General features: G+C 44.0%; 2 protein-coding genes across 4 annotated transcripts in view; one reads left to right on the top strand and one right to left on the bottom strand.

Annotated features, from left to right (window-relative positions):
* LOC308579642 (zinc finger protein RFP-like) overlaps positions 1-10,915 on the top strand; it is a gene marked incomplete at both ends in the record, with an annotated part of 42,939 nt that extends 32,024 nt beyond the window's left edge. Inside the window, 2 exons of the mRNA XM_081180589.1 lie at positions 8,837-8,869; positions 10,398-10,915. Coding sequence (XP_081036715.1) covers positions 8,837-8,869; positions 10,398-10,915 — 551 coding nt within the window. The remainder of the gene's footprint in view (positions 1-8,836; positions 8,870-10,397) is intronic.
* Positions 1-13,671, bottom strand: part of LOC308580846 (E3 ubiquitin-protein ligase TRIM7-like) — a 79,827-nt gene that overhangs the window by 48,549 nt on the left and 17,607 nt on the right. Inside the window, exon 1 of one of the 3 annotated variants that reach the window (XM_081183073.1) lies at positions 13,150-13,463. The exons of the other annotated variants lie outside the window; for them this stretch is intronic. The gene's annotated coding sequence lies outside the window, so the exon portion shown is untranslated. Of the gene's footprint in view, positions 1-13,149; positions 13,464-13,671 lie in introns of those variants that run through there. 3 annotated transcript variants of the gene reach the window in all.

Here is a 13,671-nt window from a genome sequence, read left to right as displayed (position 1 = left end):
TTTATTTTTTTAGAAAAAAGCTCTGATTACAATGTTTGTGAAAATGCAATAAAATGCTTTTCTGAAATGCAGACACGGCTCCCCCCCCCCCCGCAGAATAAGAGGGGGGGGTGAGACATGCGCTGCCTCACCGGCAGATGCTGTAAAGGAGCCACAGAGCTGGGTGTCATCAGCATATTGCTGACAACGAAATTCTGAGCTGCAAAACCCATAAACATGCTCTGAACTATCGGTTCTAACTTTAAGCGGCTGTTCCGCTCCCGCTCCCCACAAAGAAATGATAACCAAAAGCTATGATTGTTGCTGATTGCATTTTAAATTATATCTATTATATGTGAACATCATGCAATAAAATGGACAATTTTTATTTTTCAAAATTTTTATTGATTTTCCAAAATTTTAAACAAACAAACAAACATAAATCATAACTGAACTTGATCCAATCTTAGTAACTTTGTTAAGTGACTTCCTCAAATCACCCTAGCTGAATTTCAATGTATATCATTGTAACAGTTTTCCAAAACCAACTTTTCTCGTAATAGTAACTTATTCGCTTAACATCTTTATTTCTTTCCATTTTAACTTTAAACATATTATTCTCTAACATCACATATCTAAATCCTAAGCCTATCTGATGTTTGCCAGTTTTTCCAATTAAGTTATCTTAACGTATTTAAGTGAATAGTCTTTAAATTTCATCCATTCTTCCTGGTACTCCTCCACCTTCTGGTCTCAGACTCTTCCAGACAGGTCGGCTAGCTCTGAAAAGTCCATCATCTTCATCTGCCATTCCTCTAAAATGGACAATTTTTAAAATAAAATTTTAATTTATTTCCACTGTCTACATTACAACAATAACCCCTAGCCCTCCCTTCCCTTCATTTAGACACACCATTGGAGCAGGGCAGCCATTTTTGCAAGGCAAGAAAAAAAGGCAGTCGCTTCATGCAAGAGATAAGTGTATCTTATTCAATTGCAAGTGGCTTTGTTGACGAGTAGAAGATCCAATCATAGTCCCTCTCGCACCTTTTTTTGCAAAAAGGGGGGCGGGGATGCCTCCAGGGCTGTAGATGCTTAGCCTCTCCCAATGCCTAAGGGACTCCCAGCCTGATAGGATCAAAATCTGCAAAGTTTGTCTCCGGCATAGGAGCCAAGTCCTATAAAATATAGAATATTTGAGGCGGCCAGCCCCAAAGTTGGTGGACGGTGCCCTTCAAATGGTGTGCGTGTGCTGTTTCATGCGATCGATTATGTGGGCTGGGGTTTACCTAATCCAGTCCATTTCTAAGTCCAGGACACGCGCTGCCTCACAGGAAGAGCTGGGTGTCATCAGCATATTGCTGACAACGAAATTCTGGGCTCCAAAGCCCATAAACATGCTCTGAACTATCGGTTCTAACTTTAAGCTGCTGTTCCGCTCCCGCTCCCCACAAAGCAATGATAACCAGAAGCTATGGTTGTTGCTGATTGCATTTTAAATCATGCAATAAAACATCATGCAATAAAATGCTTTTCTGAAATGCAGACACGCACTTGAATGCAGAATGCAGAATAAGAGCAGGGAATGCGACCTTGCCTGAATTGATTGGCTCCCTGAATACGGTTGCCTCAATTCTCCATATATATGGAAAGAATCGCAGATCTGCACTTTGGAGCCTCTCAAGAGCTGATTGGCTGCCAAGTAAAGCGGCGTTGGTCCGCCCCCGCTTATCCATTCACAACCATTATCCATTCATCCACAGAGTTGCAGTCTCTGACTGGCTCCTTTTCTCGCGGCGGCGATTTTGATTTCGTTGCCTGCTGCTTCGGCTCCTCCTCTTGCTGCTCACCAGAGCTGCCCCGGATCAGGCAAAAAGGGGTCGCCTTGCTCCTCTCTCCGCCGGATTAGGAGCGCTACAAGTTGCTGCTTTGGACGGACGTGGAGACGGAAGGATTCTCCGGCTCGGATCCGCTTTGCTCACCGATCTCGTCTCTCAAGATCTCTAAGGTGAGAGAGATTCATTGCTCAATAGGCGCGCCTCACCCGGCAGGACCCTTTCCTAGCACGGGAGATACATGTACACGGTCGTGTGAATGGCTTTTATTTTGTGATACCCCCCTCTCTCCTTTGCTCCCTATCTCTGCTATGTCCGGACTCGGAAAAATGAAGGTAAATTTATTCTCGGACCCCATTTGCAGACCCCGATCAAGGAACTCAGCGTGATTTTTTAAAAAAAATAATTGTTATTTCCAAAGCAAAACAAAAAAAGAAAAAGAAAAATTACAACCATCAAACTCAGCATCCATATTCGTTTCCTAACATAATGGAGTTAAGCGAGATTTATGCCTCAACAGGTTCGCGCGTAACACTGCTTGCTCCTTTGCGCGGGGATGTCGTCACGTGTACACGACACGTGTGCGTGCGTTTTATTTAGCGATGGGAAGATGAATGACGGTGGTTCTTCCCCCCTGGCCTCGGTTTTGTCCTTCCTGCACATCACTGGCGATTCTTTAAAAGAATCGGGACTGCAGGTCTCTTTCCGCGAGCTGAGTGAGCTATAGAAAACCTGTATATGAAACGAAGGGTTCAGATTTCTTAGAAATTGTTGTTAAATTAGGAAGAAAAACGAGGCGGGGTGGGGGGAAAGGCAGATAAATTTCTCAAGATTCCGTAACTTCAATGTGCGTGTCCGTCTTCTCTCATCTGCTTTGCGTGCAGAAGGTCCCAGGTTCAAATCCTGTCATGTCCAGGTGCGGGTTTTTTGGGCGCGCGGGTGGGGGAGTTTAGCTCCCAAAAATTCCAGCGCCATCCACGCTCTTTTTAGCACTTCCCACGACGGGCCGCGACCTGCTCTTCTTTGTGTTGCTGGATGAACGTTTTAGGACTTTCCTATCGCTCGTGGTTTTGCTTTGTGTTTACACCTGGATTTTAGCCCATTTAACCTCTCCATCTTTTACTTTGCTAATTCGATAGGAGCCACGTTTTTGTACACAGCAGCTAAGAAACGCGGCAAATAATACGGCGTTCACTTGTAATCTACATCATGGGAACCATCCTCATGATTTTTAAAAATGAAGTTAAAAGTGCCTCTCTCACATCCAGCCCCCGGTTTACCTCCTCTCCTATGTCCTTTAAAGATAAATCTTTATTGTCAACTGCCTAGAGATTTTATTATAAAAAGTGGTGTATGTGTTAAATAAAATAAAATACAAAGGAAGCTGTTTCTGGACCAGGGTTTTTCCACACGGCGAAAAACTTCAATGGCAAGCTTAACTGATGTGGCCACCATTAAACATCCATGTTGATTTTCGATTGTATTTTTATTGCTGTATTTCTTACCTTTTTATTGCATTAAATTTTTGAATTACTGGGAATGCAAATGGCAAACATATTAAAATACTGTACCACACAAATATATATATATGAAGGAACAGAATGCAATTCAAAACCATTGAACACAGTCCATTGGAACTGCTAAAACAGTCAAGAAAATCATAGTATCGTAGAATTGCAGAGTTGGAAGGGACCCCAAGGGTCATCTAGTCCAACCCCCTACATTGCAGGAATCAAACCAAAGCAAATCATTAAGGGGTCTGCTAAGACCACCAGCAATTTTATAGCCATCTATGGGGGGAAACATTGGGCAATTGCAGTTCAGGTTGCAGACATGGGTCCCTCCCAATGCTTCCTGGAGATTTTAGGAATTGAGCTAGGACCTTTGGTCTACAAAGCAGATGCTCTACCCATTGTGCAACAGACCCCATGGCTGTTCTGGCGAGGAGGAATCTGTCTCCATTTGTGGTTCTTGTGATGAGATTTGCTTTTCCCAAATACTTGAGGGAGGGTGAACATCTTTCTTTCCAGGGTGTAGGAGAGGCATTTCTTTGATCCCACATATAAAACGTAATAAAACGTTTAAAATTAAAAAGTTCCCCATATAGAGCTGCCTTACAATCTCTTCTAAACGTTGTGTGTTTTATCTCCTTGACATCTGATGGGAGGGCCTTGCACAGGGCGGGTCCCACTGCTGAGAAGGTCCATGCGGATGGGGCAGGGCTTACATTTCCCATTTCATATTAAAGTTCACAGGGATCCTAACTCTGCTCCATCTCTCTTCCAGGTGTGGCTGCTTCTGGAGAAGGAGAGTGGTCCCTCACAACAGGAGTGGAGCCATGGCTGAGGAGAGGTACAGGAAGAGGATCCGGAGGGAAGTCACCTGCTCCATCTGCCTCAGTTACTTTACTCGTCCAGTGGAACTGGGCTGCAGGCACAACTTCTGCGAAAGCTGCATCTTGAGGTGCTGGGAGGAGTCTGGTAAGAAAACCAGGTGCCCCGAGTGCAGAAAGGCTGTCAAAACAGACTACAAGCGAAACAGGCTTCTCACAAATATGGTCGGAATCATCAGTGAGTGGGATCATTCTGAGGAGAGAGAGGCTCAAAGGAGGCGCTTGGATTGTCAGAGGCACCAGAAGACCCTGGACCTCTTTTGCCGAGACGACGAAGCCCCCTTCTGTGGGGAGTGTGACACATCCCAAGGGCACAGCGGCCACAGGGTGGTTCCTGTGGAAGAAGCCGTCCAAGACTACAAGGTAAGAATGAACCATTCATAGGAACGGCTAGTATATATGATGGGAATTAAAATCATAGTATTGTAGACTTGGAAGAGATCCTGATGATCTAGTCCAACCCCCTGCAATCCAGGAATATGCAGTTGTCCCATAAGGGGATCGAACTTGCAACCTTCATGTTATAAGCACCATGCTCTAACCAAACTGAGTCATTCAGCAATCAAGGTTAAAGGCTGTCCATAAACCACTGTCTCTTCTGAGTGAGCCTTTATCCCTCTAATCCTAGGTGTGAGGGAGGCAGTCTGCTGTCAACTGACTCTGCACATGCTCAGGAGGCCTCTCATCTAATTATTTTACACATCCTAAGATAGATATTGGCTTTTATGGGACTGAGGCTGGCTTTGCCGTATAAGACTCCACTGGATGTGTATATTAGGTATTATTGTGTAAAAAAATAATAATTAAGCTGATCTAGAAAGATTGAACAATGTTAAGGTGGCCTTTCTAGGAAAAATAAATGCAGCCCAAATGAGTACAAACTGAATTTCCCCTTTCAGAATCTGATAATACTAATAGCAGAGCATGCATTGAAAAAATGGAAAGAATTAATACCAGTACAGCACATAAATTCTTTGGGATGGAAAGAAATGTACAATTGCTTTTAAAAAGGGAAGCAAATAATAAAACCTAGAAGGCTGATGTTTTGGGCTTCTCTGAGATGCTTGCTGTTATAAAGGGGAAAAATACTTTGATGGCTCAGATCAAGAGGTGAAGATTTCCCCCCTTGGTGGTATTTCAGTGTTAATCATTCTATTTACATATACACAAGTACTGCCCAACAACAACAAACATTAGAGGCATAAAGCCACCCTCCTTTCTCCTGTTGCCAGCCCTAAACTATGCAAAGAACTCAAGAGTCATGAGTTTAAACCAATTGTGTTAATGTAGGTCTGCCACTGGTGTTTGGTCTTAGGCTTGTAGTGCAAGCAGTGTATTCCAACAGATTTAACCAACCCCTACCGGCCCCAATGCTGCAACAATCAACTAACCCCCACAACTGCATCCCCTAAAAAAATATAACCCGCAGGGACTAAGACTTCGTAGCAATCCTAGACTGCAGGGTTGGCATAAACTCTTCCGCTCCCTGCCTGTGAGAATATCAACAATGCTTTCCAGGACAAACATGACTTAACACTTTCTCAGCCACAATACCCACCCTGCAGTACGGTAGCTTTTACTTGCATTAGTGGGCAATTTGTTTGAATGATAATTTAAAAAGAAGGAAATCCAACCTGTGATAGAAAGAGGATGACATTTTCTGCAGAAGGGGCTTTCTGGGTCTTTTCTCAACATTTCTCCATAACACTCATCAGTTGCATCTGTCGTAGGCTCAATACTCTGGATGTCAGAAGCAGGATCTGCAATCTCAAAAACTGGGAAACGATAACATAATTCAACTGTCCTCTCACTTTCCTCTTTTTCTCTCTGTCTCGATGACGATTATGATGGTTATCTCCAAGAAACCTCTCACCAGGACCCAAAAGGGAACTTTGGTTTTTCTTTTCAGGATCAGCTCTGCAGGTTCCTGAAGACTCTGAAGGAGGAGGAGGAACAAATTCAGGCGAAAAAAACATCGACAGGAAAGAAAAGTTCATTCTTGGGTGTAAGTGTCACTCTTACTGGGAAGTAAGCAAATAAGAAAAAGAATTAATGCTTGGGAGAGAATTAAAATAACATACTGAACCCATCAGGCAGGTCTACTCTTTTAGATGCCTATTTGTTTGGGGAAGCCTGTTCTGACTGGAAGGAAAATTTTCCTTTGCTTGAAAACTGACGCATCATCTGTGAAAATCTAAAAATTCAGAAGCACCCAGCCTGTTCCCCTGCAGTAATCCTCAAACCCTCTTCATCCTGCAGAAGGAGTGGCAATGTTCCTAACAGCCTGTTTTTCTTTCCACATGTTTCTTGCAGAGAAAAATAATATCAGGTAGGCAGAAGATGAAGGATGAATTTAAGCAACTACATTTGTTTCTGGAAAAATGGGAAAACCAGCTGCTGAAGGAGATGGAAGAGGTGGAGAATGAGATTGCGAAGAAATCGAATGAGCAGCTGGGCTGGCTCTCCAGAGAACTTGACTCTTTTCAAAATATCATCCGGGAGCTGGAGGAGAAGCTTCGGCAGCCCCCCAGTGAATTCCTGCAGGTAGGAGAGTGGCATAAGCAGCCCAAGCTTTTCTCCAGGTCAAGGCCACGACCAGGCCAGTCTCTGCCTCTATCATTATTCACAAATCACGTTGCTTGGTTTTGTGGAGCTGGTAGCTGGTTCTCTTACGTTAGGTGCAGGAGCATTTAAGAGGACAAGCAGAGCATGTGCACCTTAATTTGTTACTTAACGATGATGGAATCAGATGTTTTCTGCTCTTGGCTGATGATGGGTCTGCTGCTGGCTCCCAAATTAGCGATGTTGCCTTCCAATCCTGGCCTGCTTGTGGACTGGGTGGGTCCCTTGGCCTGATCCCTGCAATGAACAGAGCCCTATTTTGTGCCTTTTAAGGTGTGGGGCAGTGTGTCATTTCAGGGCTTCTTTTAAGAAGTTTTCCCTTCTGTGGTTATATTACCTGAGTTGGGCTGAAAATAGATGGACCCTTGGTCTGATACCTTACTGGTCCTCTTTGGTTCCTGCTCAGGGCTTCATTTAAGAGACTGTGCTCTGATTTTATGACATTACCCTGCTTGGACTGGGGCATGGGGCGTGGGCTTCGATGGATGGCCAGTCGTGGAGGCTGAGTTCTCTTCTTTTTCTTTCCCCTGCAGGATATTAGAAGCACTTTGCAGAGGTAAGCAGATCCCTCTTTTTTTCCTTTGCGCTTTGCGGTTCTATGAAGGATGTGGACTGCAGGAAAAACACCCGTTGTTCCCAAGGGGACATTATGGGTCTTTGTGACCTCCAACTTTTAACAAATCACTTTTTCTAAAGTTCCTATTTTCACTTCCAAACTTCCTTTTCTCAGTTTCTATCTCTCGTTTAATTCTGATTCTCTTTCCTTTCTTTCTGTTTCCACCTGGTAGTCTCAACCGTCTTCCAAAAGAGGGATGTATCTAAGAAAGCAACAAACCATTGTTCACCCTTTTATTCCCTGCACTGCTTATTTCAATATACGTTTCAGCTGACCTCTTATTTTTCACCTTGAATCTGACCTGCCAGTTTCTTGAGACCTTTGTGATCCTCTCCCCTCTCGTCCTATTGGTTCCTTTGGGAATTTGAGGTTGGGTGGAGAGCCAGCTGGCATACTTAAACCTTTTATTTCTCCACAGGCATGAGGGGAGACAGGCATTTGAGCCTCCCAAGATTTTCCCTCTTGAATTGGTGTGGAAAGTTTATGACTTCCATGATATAAATCCATTTCTGAAAGCTGTTGTGGAGCAGTTCAAAGGTAATGGCTGCAAGAATTTCATGCTAGATATTGAATAGGAGAGCCAGAAAAATTGAACTTGAGGGTCAGTAGGGAAAGAATTTAAATTTCACTGAGGGGGAAAGGAGGTCCTGCAGCCACAGCTCAAAATGCCATTCGCTAAGACTGCCTCTCTCAGCCTGGTGCCTTCCGTTTGTTTTGGTCTCCAACTCCCATCAGCCCAGCTGATAATCGAAGTCCAACAACATTGTGAAGGCCACAACTTCCTCCTCTCTGGTCTACAACATCTAAGCATGAGGGCAACATGTTTATTTCTTCAGCAAGTGTCTCACCCACATGCAGATTTATGCAGGGACACTTGAAAAAACTCACACACTTCTGTGGCTGAAGCTTTGTATGACTTAAAATGGCGGGGGGGGGGGAGTGCAAGAATATAGTGAGTAATATAATGATCAGTTTGGTGGTTTCTATTTTTTGTAAATAATTTTTATTCATTTTCTAATAAAGAGGGGGGGATCCATATTAATAACAAATCAAGCCACATCTTACCACATTCAAAAACAAAAAACAGTACAGCCAATTATAGAGTCCGAATTACTTAATTTCAGTTGTCCATGTTCTAGATTTGAAGACCTAAATGATCAGTTTGGTGGTTTCAGTGACACTATGTCATAACACAGGTTTAGCCAGGCCTTCGTCTCCAACGCTTTAAGGCAGTAACCTTAAGAGGCAGATTTTCAAAAGCAGATAGTAGTTATCTTCAATTTACAAGAGAGGGGATTATGACTATAATCAGCTGACTCTTTTTCTGTGCTATAACATTCATTAGCAGCAGGACAGTGTGATGCTTAATTTCTCTTGCTTTCCCTTTCACAGGCACTCTAACATCAGGACTCTCTCTGAAGAAAGGTAAGCTGAGGAACCTCCAATCATAGTTATCCATCAGAGGGAGCTGTTGGGGCCAATGTGCCGATAGCTGGTGGGGCCACAGTGGACACAACCAGAGTCCAAAGTCACTCCTTTTCTGAGATCCCAACTTTTTTATTGCTCCCCTTAGAATCATTGAATCATAGAGTTGGAATAGACCACAAGGGCCATCGAGTCCAACCCCCTGCCAAGCAGGAAACACCATCAGAGCACTCCTGACATATGGTTGCCAAGCCTCTGCTTAAAGACCTCCAAAGTAGGAGACTCCACCACACTCCTTGGCAGCAAATTCCACTGTCAAACAGCTCTTACTGTCAGGAAGTTCTTCCTAATGTTTAGGTGGAATCTTCTTTCTTGTAGTTTGGATCCATTGCTCCGTGTCCGCTTCTCTGGAGCAGCAGAAAACAACCTTTCTCCCTCCTCTATATGACATCCTTTTATATATTTGAACATGGCTATCATATCACCCCTTAACCTTCTCTTCTCCAGGCTAAACATGCCCAGCTCCCTTAGCCGTTCCTCATAAGGCATCGTTTCCAGGCCTTTGACCATTTTGGTTGCCCTCCTCTGGACACGTTCCAGTTTGTCAGTGTCCTTCTTGAACTGTGGTGCCCAGAACTGGACACAGTACTCCAGGTGAGGTCTGACCAGAGCAGAATACAGTGGCACTATTACTTCCCTTGATCTAGATGCTATACTCCTATTGATGCAGCCCAGAATTGCATTGGCTTTTTTAGCTGCCGCGTCACACTGTTGGCTCATGTCAAGATTGTGGTCAACCAAGACTCCTAGATCCTTTTCACATGTACTGCTCTCAAGCCAGGTGCCCCCTATCTTGTATTTGTGCCTCTCATTTTTTTTTGCCCAAGTGCAATACTTTACATTTCTCCCTGTTAAAATTCATCTTGTTTGTTTTGGCCCAGTTCTCTAATCTGTCAAGGTCGTTTTGAAGTGTGATCCTGTCCTCTGGGGTGTTAGCCACCCCTCCCAGTTTGGTGTCATCTGCAAATTTGATCAGGAAGCCCTTGAGTCCATCATCCAAGTCGTTGATAAAGATGTTGAATAAGACCGGGCTCAAGACAGAACCCTGTGGCACCCACTAGTCACTCTTCTCCAGGATGAAGAGGAACCATTGATGAGCACCCTTTGGGTTCGGTCAGTCAGCCAGTTACAAATCCACTGAGTGGTAGCATAGTCAAGACTGCATTTTACCAGCTTCTTTACAAGAATATCATGGGGCACCTTGTCGAATGCTTTGCTGAAACCTTGTTCGTCCTTGGCCAGTTGGCTATTGGGAGGAGAATGGTGGCTTCAAAGAGCTTTTGAAATTGGACAGAGGGCCAAAGCTGGGCCACCCTTGCAGCGAAGCCCAGGGGAGGCCCACAGTCCAGTCAGGAAAGGAACCCCCTTCCTCAATGATCCCTGGAGTGGATCTAAGCTCACAATGTCTATCCTCCCAGCTGATTCCTCTTTTCTTTTCTCTTCCTTTCTCTCCTTGTGACCCCAATAGCAAGTGTAACTCTGGACCCGGACACCGCTCATCCCAACCTGATCCTGTCCGAGGATCGTCGAAGTGCGAGGTGGGGAGAGGCACATCAAGAGCTGCCGGACAATCCTGAGAGATTCAGCGGACGTCCCTTTGTCCTGGGGTGTGAGGAGTTTACAGCAGGGAGGCACTGCTGGGAAGTCACCATAGGAACTGACGACATTTGGGCTGTGGGGGTTGCCCAGAAGTCTGTGAGGAGAAAGGGCTTGGACAGCTTTTACGCTGGTGTAGGCATCTGGGGAATGGGGCAGATAGATGGCAAGGGCAGGTCTGCCCGCCGCTCTCTGCCGCCTCCTGTGCCAAAGCTGAGGAGGTTCCGGGCAACTGTTAACTATGCAGGGCGCCAAATTCTCTTTTTTGATGCTGATACAGGAGAATTACTCAAGACCTTTGCAAACGCTGAATTCTCTGGGCAGCCCCTTCTGCCCATCTTTTGCATGGGGCCAGAAACTTGCTTTGAACTGTCTCCGGTGACACACTAGACTGGCCACCCCTCCAGAAAAGGGAAGATAAATGTGCGGAAAAGTAACTCGCAGATCGTTTCTTGATTTTTAAAAGAATCAAAGGATTGTGTGCGCTTCTGTGTGTAGATGGCATTAAAGAGATGAGAAGTGCTAGAATGTGTCAGATTTTTTATTTTTCCATTGCATATCTGCTTGGCTTGGCTTGCTTCGCCTCATGATCTAGGTGCTTGAGGCTAAATCAGGCATCCTCCAAGACTTCTGGCCTGGGGCACCTTTGGCAATCCTGGAAACCGTGGCAGGGAGCACAAATTACCAATTTCACAAAACAGAAATATGCAGCTTAGATATATAAGCGAATCTCCAAATGTGACCTATGTTACAGTCACCACAATGGAATGTATGGGCGCCATTTTGGGAGAGGCAATGACATTCATTATTATCGTTCCTATTCATTTTGTTTCTATACCGCTTTATATTTTAAAGAAAAAATCTCAAGGAGGTTTACAGCGCATTAAAACATTGATAAATAATCTCTTTTGCATACCTCCTTAAGAAAGCTAGAGTGGCCAGAGAGGAATGGCAAATCAAGCTGTTATAATATGCCGAAATGGGAAAACTGACTGGAAAGCTTAGGAACCAAGGCAATAATTTCAAGAAAGAATGGGGAAAATTTGTAATTTATTTAGGGGGCCACTGTAAGCAGATGAAAACATTAGCAGGATTTTAATAACACCTGTAATGTAACTAATATGATGGATATCACGGACAGATAGAAAATATGGATTATGTATTTATATGTAGTTGGAAATGTAGACAATAGGACCCATGGAGGGGAAGGTGGGAAGTCGAGGGATTCAGAGAAATCTCTCTGTTTGGTAATGTGATAATCTTTTCTCTTCCTTAGTTTTTATTTGATTTTACAAATTAAAAAAAATTAAAAAGAATAAAGCTAGCTAGAGAGGCCATCCAGAAATCACGGGGTTGCAATTGGACCTGCGCCAGTTGCAAAACCTGCCTGGGGGATTTCTAAGACTGCAAACGGGATGATCACACAAGCCCCCAAGCAAGAGGGGAAATGCCTAGAACATTCTTATTTTTAAAGAGACAAAAAAGACCCTGGCCACCCCCTCTCAAAATACAGGAAGCTCCCCCCTCCAATCCCATTCATTAAAATTATTTATACCCCGCCTTCCCCAGCCAAGGCCGGGCTCGGGGCGGCTAACAAGCAATAATAAAAACAAGCTGAATAAATACAACTTAAAAACAAGATTAAAATACAACATTAAAATATTGAAACATTAAAATATTAAAATGCAGCCTCATTTTAGGGGTGTTGTACCCAGGGGTGCGTCACTGGGGACTGCAGCACCAAACGACAACCCATAAATCTTCTCTTTTTAAAAAAGAGACAAAGCAAACCTTGGCAACGCCCTCTTGGGGGCGCGTAGTATTGTGTATCCATTTATTTCTGCAACAATATGAGAGATTTTACTGGATCATCAAACAGCGTATGAGGGTGTATAATCTGTTGTAGGAAAAGGTGCTCCAGACCCAAAACCCAGCCAGATGGGTGGTGTATGAATAAAATTATTATTGTTATTATTATTAATTTAATATTTAGCTGCCCTCCCAGAAAAAATGTTTCTAGGCATGAGCGTATTCAGGTTTTTTGTTAGGGGGGCAGGTCTTGGGGGGGGGGCAGAAGCTCAATTTGCTATGTATATTTACCCTGCCCCCCTTGGCTACACCCAGGCTTCTAGGACTCATTCATTTCCGAGTCCTAGTGATACTGACAAACAGGTGCTTTCAATTTCTGTTTCTGCTTTATAGACCAGAAGTGCTTTCCTCTCCTTCAAAATTTCCAAGCGGCTGCTGATCTGTCCATCGAAACAGTCAGGTAGAGCAGGAGGTCTGTGGAACCGTTGGCCCTTATTTATTTATTAATTAATTAGGTTTACATACCACCCTTTAACAAAAGATCTAATGGTCCCTTCAGGGGCCATTAAACCAAACTCCCATTGCCAATGCTTGCTGGGAATTATGGGAATTGTAGTTCTATTCGTTCATTCATTCATTTCCCCACCCTTTTTCTCCAACAAAAACCCTGTGACGTAGATTAGGCTGAGAGGCAGTGAGTGGCCCAAGGTCACCCAGTGAGCTTCAAGGCTCAGTGTGAATTTGAACCCTGGTCTCCTACTTCAATACAGTGGTTCCTTAGGTTACATACGCTTCAGGTTACAGACTCCGCTTACCCAAAAATAGTACCTAAGGTTAAGAACTTTTCTTCAGGATAAGAACAGAAATCATGCTCCAGTGGCGTCGTGGCAGTGGGAGGCCCCATTAGCTAAAGTGGTGCTTCAGGTTCAGAACAGTTTCAGGTTAAGAACGGACCTCCAGAACGAATTAAGTACTTAACCCGAGGTACCACTGTACTCTAACCACTGTAGCAGGAACCCCCCATCCCAATCATTCAGTTTGTACAAACTTCACACACACTCACACTCACACACTACATACACCAAGCTTCTGTTATAAATTCATAGAAAAATCAACCATACATCGGATTTGCCCTTTAAGAATGGTTTTGTTTTAACAGATTGGTTTGAAAAGTTGAGAACCATGGGGCAAGATAAATTCAAATTGGACTCAGTTTGAATTGGGCAGGTGTATCCAGGCTGCAATTAGCTTTTTGGTCCTTAAAGTGCAAGTGAGCAACTTCCCATGACTGCAAGATCTGTAAAATCCCATAGAATGGCCAAGGCAAAGACATTTCT

This window comes from Podarcis bocagei, assembly GCF_964188305.1.
Source record: "Podarcis bocagei genome assembly, chromosome: 2".
NCBI classification, from domain to species: Eukaryota; Metazoa; Chordata; class Lepidosauria; order Squamata; family Lacertidae; genus Podarcis; species Podarcis bocagei.
The sequence above is the reverse complement of the archived record's forward strand: the minus strand, read 5'-3'. Positions and strand labels throughout refer to the sequence as shown.